Raw genomic sequence first — 6,859 nt, 5'->3', positions numbered from 1 at the left:
TAAATAGGGGGTAGGAATTAGGAACCCTCTATTTTATAATAAGCCAAGTATATGAGTTTTGAAGTTGAGAAATACAAGTCTTCTTATGTTCATTTACTTCCTCCAATTAGAATTGTCCTTTCTAAAAGTTTTAGCCAATCCAACTTTGTAAATCTCTCTTTTGTCCAACTCTTCTGCTTCTATTATGAAGAAAAAGAAGTTTCACTGGTAATATTTGTCAAAATGAGAAGCGTGGGGGAGGTAGTATTTGATGTAACTGTTAACCATATGGAGAATCTTGAAGATTTCCTTGCATAACATTTCAGAAGGAATATTACTCGAATTGTATATGAACTATTAAGCCTCTTTTGTGCGCCATTTTTTCAAAATTCATTTTCAACTACACATTTTCTCATAAACTAATATTATATATAAATCCAAAACTTATATTATTTTTTAACTAATTCTTCAAAAAAATCGCTATTTCAAAACACATTTTTCCTCAAAATCTCATTTTAAGGGAGCCCAAACAAGGGCTAATACAGTTTTGGTTTGATTAACCTGAGATCTAGAGTAATGTTTGAAATGAGAAATTCATTGTCGATCATATTGCTACAGATTTACTTTCATCTGTGGGAATCTCTCTCTCCCTTTCACATACACTAACAATTGCTAGTGTTCCACATTGAAAATTGCTACTCATTTGGTATAAAGATTCCAAGTAACTGTAAAAAGTGAGGTAAACCCTGTAATACATTTAGAAGTAACTTCATCAAATGCACTTCTTTCTAGATACATACACAAGGAGAAGTTTGAATAGTGCGTGATCCTCTTCACACTAAAGAATAAACCACAAATTCAATTGAACTTAGATGAAAAATGTAAGTATAATATAATGACAATGAAACACAAATTTAAGTCAGCGTTAGAGCTTAAAAACAATATAGAATAAACGTTAAGGTCGCCAAGAAACAACACATTACTCAAGCTATTAGAACAGCAAACAATATAATATACAAAAGCTCCAAATTTAGTATTTGGCAAAGGAAACGTTGTCTAAGCCTTATGATCTCTGCATTTAGAAAGCAAAGAACTTCTTCTTCTTTTTCTTCTTCTCAACATAGGCAAGCAGCTCGCCTTGTTGAACAAGAGCATCCTCAAGAGCCTGCAAATTTGATAATAGAAGGGGTAAACAATTTTAGTTTGGAAAAATTCAGCCATTCTTGAGATTTTGACAATTCTTTGCTTACTTTTTATTACTAGAAGAAACTCTTATTGTCAAAATAAGTAACCTACACATTTCCAATTTTGATCAACAAGGATTATCAAGAGAATCAGTCCATACCTTTCTTGTAGCTGAAAGCTCTTGTTCCAATGTACTAACACGATTCAATGCGGCATTCAACATTTCCTCCTTCTCAGGAGGCATAGTCATTGGTTTCTTGCTAAGAAAAGTAACCCTCTCTTCGAGCTCGTTCATGCGTTTCATCATGTCAAAGTAATCAATGCTCGAGATGGTGGGAGCTGGCAATCTGTAGCAATTAGATTGACCTTTAACCATGTCATCAGCATCGTGCATAGAAGAAGAATAGAGAGTGGCATCTGTGAGTTTGTTTGGCATGTTACGTGTCATGCGCACCATACTAACTACACCCATGACTAAGGTCATAACTCCAGTAAAGAGATGATTGCCAAGTCCTTCAGAAGGCTTGCAAGCGTTGTCTATGGGGAAATAAGCTGCAGCTATAAGTAGAGAAATGCGAAAAAGATGTTAAAATGTAAGTTCTTAATATTATTACATTTTTTCACATGATAATGTTGTCTTAAAACAAGGTTACGACGGCAGAATCGAAGAGAATCTCAATATCAATATAACACTACAAGTATGAACAATTCTTGACGAATAGAAATCAAATATAATTATCAGTCTCAGTCTATGGATCATGACAGGTAGAATAACTAGGGTATCCTAAAGATACTGCAACATTAGTTACTAAGCTCTTGTATCGAGCATGATTGGCTAAGATTAAGTAAGAAGGAAACTTACTCCTTTCAAAACTTAAGAAAACATATTTTTAACTAAACATCCCAAAACGAGAGTACCTTCTGTAAATGGACAAGAAATGGTCAAAAAAATGAACTTAAAATGAACTTTTAACCTTAGGCAACACATTCTAAAGAATTGTAAAAAAATTGTATCTGCATTTTTACTTAACTAGCAATCAAAGACCATCTATGAATTAAATTTTAAGAATCACAGGACGATATGTACTTTCAAAAAGCACAAATCTGTTACCTTCTGCTGCTTTTGGCCTAGATGCATCAATGGCCCTGTCTACCACTCGGATGTACACATCAGGCTCATATGCACCGGGCTTTTTGGTTACCTGCAGCTAAATTGGGATTATTTAGGCAGCTCTAGTCTAAACAAACCTGAATATATTGTAGAAAAATTGAAACTATAGAGTTCTAGAAGGGAACAATATAAGTTTCTACATATTTAATTTGGGCTAACTTGCAAGATATACTATGATTGTAATGCCAATGTATGACGACAATTATTACAACTTACTTTCTCATGAACAGGAGAGAGATGTGCCCTGGAAACCATGTCTGTTCCCTTATTGAAAGAACTGTTTTTCTTCACATTCTACATGTAAAAAGTAGGGCAATAAGATGCCATAAGGACCCAAAAACACAAGCATTGTAATCTAATTTAAAGGCCATCACACCTCAGAATTGACGTCTAAGTTGAAAATCTCAAATGTGACATAAAGCTTACAGTGAAAGCAGACGAGGTAAATATATTGAAAGTCTGAGTACCTTGGCAGTCTCGTCCTCAGAAATTGTTTTCTCGTCCACAGATGAAATGAGGACTTTGTTCGAGCATTTGTGCTCGCCGTTGCATACCATCTGCACAGTCAAATTAACATTGATTTTCAGTATTTCCGTAGTTAATATTCTGAAGCCAGCACAGAAAAATTAGAATTTGGAATCACAATCTTAAAAAGAGTAAATGAAAGAATACAACCTTCATAATTTCTGAATCATTCCAAGGGCCCTTATCCGAACGCATACAACCACCTTTATCTACACAGGTGCATTTACCTCCCAAGAACTCGGGTAGCTCACTAATTAGTTCAAAAAAAAAAAAAAAGAAAAAAAAAAAAGCCAGAATGGAAAAAATGGTGTAAAGAAGAGCGTACTTGGTATTAAATTGCAGTTGTTTAAGGGCACTAACATCAAATTTAAGTAGAAAAGCAATACCGAAAAGTAGCAATTCATCAACAAAAATTACCTAGCATCAATGATCTCAAGCAGCTTGCTCTGGTATTTGTTGCCCAAAACCTGGTAAAAAGAAACATTACAACTTTTTTATTTGATTCAAGGAAAAAAGTGACAACGTGAGGTAAGCAGAATTTATCTTACATGGATCTTGGCAGTGGTCTTTGGGTCAAGGAATGACTTGACAGTGTTCCACAAGAGCCTAAATCCAGATCCCGCATTGATGATGTACATGCGGCAGAGGGTCTATATAACAAAACAAGTATTCAAATTACCAGTGAGTTTCAAATCTACCATTGAATGAATAATCAAGAAAGAAAAACGAGTTTTTGTGAGAAAAAAGAAAGCAAAATAAGTACCTCAGGATAATTATCACCATCAATCTTCTGAATACGCTGAATGAGATCCCTAGCAGCTTTATTGAATTGTTTCAGTCCCTGAACCAAAATAATGACATGTACGAAAAATGAAGTCCATTCTTTACGTTCTTTATTACAAGATCTTTAAACGGTTTTTATTGTTTTGGTATGTAGCCATCAAATTTCTACATTACAGCCAGAATTAACATTCAACGGTCCAAAACCTTATATTTGAAAAATTAATTTGCCTTTCTTAGCTGTCTAAACATTCAGCTCTGGGAAACTAATAAATGTATTTACAAGCGTAGGAGTACGAGAAATTTTCCACATACCACTCCTTGTACATCCAAAATGGTTGTGCTCTGGTCGATGTGTTTTTTTGCTGCAATAGAGCAGGCTGGAAACTTATCAACAAAGGTCCTCTCAAACTCCTGGACATGGTACTTAAGATAACGGTCCAGTGTTGTGACTTGCATGAGCTTGGTTGAATCAACCTGCCCAAGTCTTTCAATGTAAACAGGTCTGCCATCCTTATCAACTCCATGATGGCCTTGTGGATAGTATTTAAGGACCTCGTCTTTCTCCTTGAAATCGAAATCCTAACAAGAATTTAGGACGGAACAAATGAAACTCAGATGCATGATAGAATTATGAGCTTCCAAACAATTGATCCGCCATTCCAAATATAACAGCCTGCAGTATGTTAATATCATGAAATACCTCCATAATCGCATCAGCATTGAATTCCTTCCTCCAGTGGATCATATCAGCCCACATTTGCTTTGTTTTCTCAATATCAAATTTCCTGGCCTTCAAGAACCTGTACCACACCATCAGATGAAAGCAATTCAAAACCAACAGTTATTCTTATTTATTTTAGAATTAGGGTCATGAGATAAGAAAAATTCTAGTCTTGATCAACATCGGAGAGTTCATCAATTATACAAATAATGAACATCATTTCCAAATTAATGTGGCAATGTTGCAAGAATGGATATACTTATGATTTTTACTAGCTGAAGGAAGGTGAATTCAGTTTCTTGAACAGGTTAATAGAATATGAAAGTATGCAATAAATAATACAAGACAAAAATTGCTGATCAGATTCTGAAGTGCTGCCACAGGAATTTGCAGTAGAATAACCGGGTAGTTGTGAAGTTCTTGGTCATAGAGATTGCCTTTAATGCATCTTAAAGTGTACAACACCCAGTTGATAATGGAATTAAATTAAACTACTAGGATTTCCTCCACAACTCTCACATGAATCCCAACAATCTCAGAATAGATAGAAATGGAGATGAAATTCATCACGATGTACAATATTGCATGAGTTCTGAAGTGCTATTAGAGTATTTTTTTCTTTTCAATCCATCTTGGATCAAGGAAATCCAATTTCTAGTTTCAAACTAGTTTTCGATCATAACCAATTAATTAGATAATTTTCAAACTATGAAATACAGTAGAAAGTTACCTTAGCATCATGTGATAGTCATCATGTTTTGTGGGTAGTAGTTCTTCCAGAATAAGTGCTTGACGCAAGGCATCCACAGCCTTCAATTCCTCAGCATCATGCTCATCCTCAAGGACAACAGACATAACTCTACTGTTTCTGCGGCCCTTTTTAGTCAAAGAATGCCTGAACTTCGAGGAGGCGCTAATTGCCACCTTCCTAAGAGACCCGAGCCTTGTCTTCCTCTCATCCTCAGAGTTTTCGATATCAATTTTCTCGAGACCTGAAATATATTTAGCAAGACAGGACTCTTAATCACACTAAGTCTATGTTGTTAATCTCAGACCCCGGAACCGGTATTTATTTATGTTCATTTATAACATTTAATGCAAACAAATGTAATAAGTGCAACATTGTCCAGATATAAGATCTTTTACTAACTATTGCTAAAAGTCCAAATTCAAGCTATCTCAGTAAAATTTGAAACAGAACATTTCCTAGAATAGAAGATTAGCCAGACTTCAGATTATTTCTTTACTCTTTCCATTTCGAAACTTCTTACTATTACCACAAATATATTTTTGCAGTTACTGTGACATGTAGGTGGTGATACAATGGATCAGCCATCACATATAGCTTTTCAACTGAGTAAATTGGTGAATTTTTATGTATAAAATCACGAAAAAATTAAAATTGAACTTATTCTGAATTTGTAAATTTAGAATAAAACCTAAGAAAATAATAGCAACTAGGAAGCAAATGCACTTACTTGGCCGGGCAGGGCGTTCAAGAGGTCCCGACATGTTGTCACGCATGATGGCAGTTTGCAAATTTGACAACTCGAGACTGCAATATTTACACAATCGCAGGAGTCGCGAACTTGCCTAAATGCCTACACCTTTTACAATATAGAAGTCAAATAATCACATGTACGATAAATCAAAAGGCACAGATTAACACCACATTCTACAAAAAGAAAAATGGCCAAAGATACTCTAATATTGGCTTGAAACAGTAAAACCAATTACATCAATGCATTGATAAACACATTCAAATAAACGTAATATATACGCGAATTTGTATTTATCTATGTATATACAAAGAACTCTTTCCTTTTTCAATTAACTATACATATAACATCCATTTTTACTCCTGAAAGATACCGGAAATACTGAAAGCCCCTTTGTGCCGCAAATTAGTCATAATATGTCAAAATTTTGTTACCTGATTATTCGCATCCTATCTATGTTCACATTAAGTAAAATACAAAACTATTCATTACCAGTGCGAAGAAACCTATTAAAATACGCATAAATCAACATGTAGAATTTGAATTAAACACAAACACACGATCACGATTCTTCGAACGCAAGAATCACAATATCAAAACCTGCATTGCTACTATGAATAAATCAAAAGAAGTCAATCAATACAAAAATGGGTCTGAAAACAACAAAAACACGAGAATAGTTGAATCTGATGGATTCATGGGAGGAAGAGAGAGGGAAAAGGGAAGAAATTTACCAGCCAAAATGCAGGGCTTAGAAAAAGAATCTCCCCCCCCCCCCCCCCCCCCCTGAGTGTGTGTTTGTGAGAGAGATAAAGGGAAGACAGCGCGTTCGTTGTGCTAGCCACTCCGTTTAAATTTCCCCCTTTAAACTAACGTCTATTTTCCCTACATTTCCTGGAAAAGAAAAAAAAAGTTACTTATAAGTTGATTTTAAAGATAACTAATTTGTTGACAACGTGATTGTAACCCCCCCCCCCCCCCCCCCCCTGAGTGTGT

General features: G+C 35.1%; 1 protein-coding gene across 4 annotated transcripts; it reads right to left on the bottom strand.

The window, feature by feature from the left end:
* Window positions 1-825: 825 nt before the first annotated feature.
* Window positions 826-6,627, bottom strand: LOC111391967 (phosphatidylinositol/phosphatidylcholine transfer protein SFH12-like). 4 transcript variants are annotated; one of them, XM_023017246.1, is made up of 14 exons: window positions 6,598-6,627; window positions 5,843-5,971; window positions 5,095-5,356; window positions 4,344-4,443; window positions 3,956-4,222; window positions 3,624-3,701; window positions 3,409-3,510; window positions 3,278-3,327; window positions 3,011-3,110; window positions 2,803-2,892; window positions 2,552-2,629; window positions 2,276-2,372; window positions 1,325-1,722; window positions 848-1,144 (listed from the first exon to the last, which is right to left on the bottom strand). In XM_023017246.1, exons 2-14 carry the CDS (start codon window positions 5,886-5,888, stop codon window positions 1,058-1,060), a joined length of 1,755 nt encoding a protein of 584 aa, XP_022873014.1. In that variant the 5' UTR covers window positions 5,889-5,971; window positions 6,598-6,627; the 3' UTR covers window positions 848-1,057. The 4 variants fall into 4 exon arrangements, with proteins under 4 accessions (XP_022873016.1, XP_022873014.1, XP_022873015.1 ...); XM_023017247.1 differs by having other exon boundaries at window positions 5,843-5,965; window positions 6,598-6,619; XM_023017248.1 differs by lacking the exon at window positions 6,598-6,627 and having other exon boundaries at window positions 826-1,144; window positions 5,843-6,579.
* Between the last annotated feature and the right edge of the window lie 232 nt (window positions 6,628-6,859).

This window comes from Olea europaea, unplaced genomic scaffold, assembly GCF_002742605.1.
Source record: "Olea europaea var. sylvestris unplaced genomic scaffold, O_europaea_v1 scaffold864, whole genome shotgun sequence".
Classification (NCBI taxonomy): domain Eukaryota; kingdom Viridiplantae; phylum Streptophyta; class Magnoliopsida; order Lamiales; family Oleaceae; genus Olea; species Olea europaea.
This window is presented reverse-complemented; position numbering and strand designations above follow the sequence as displayed.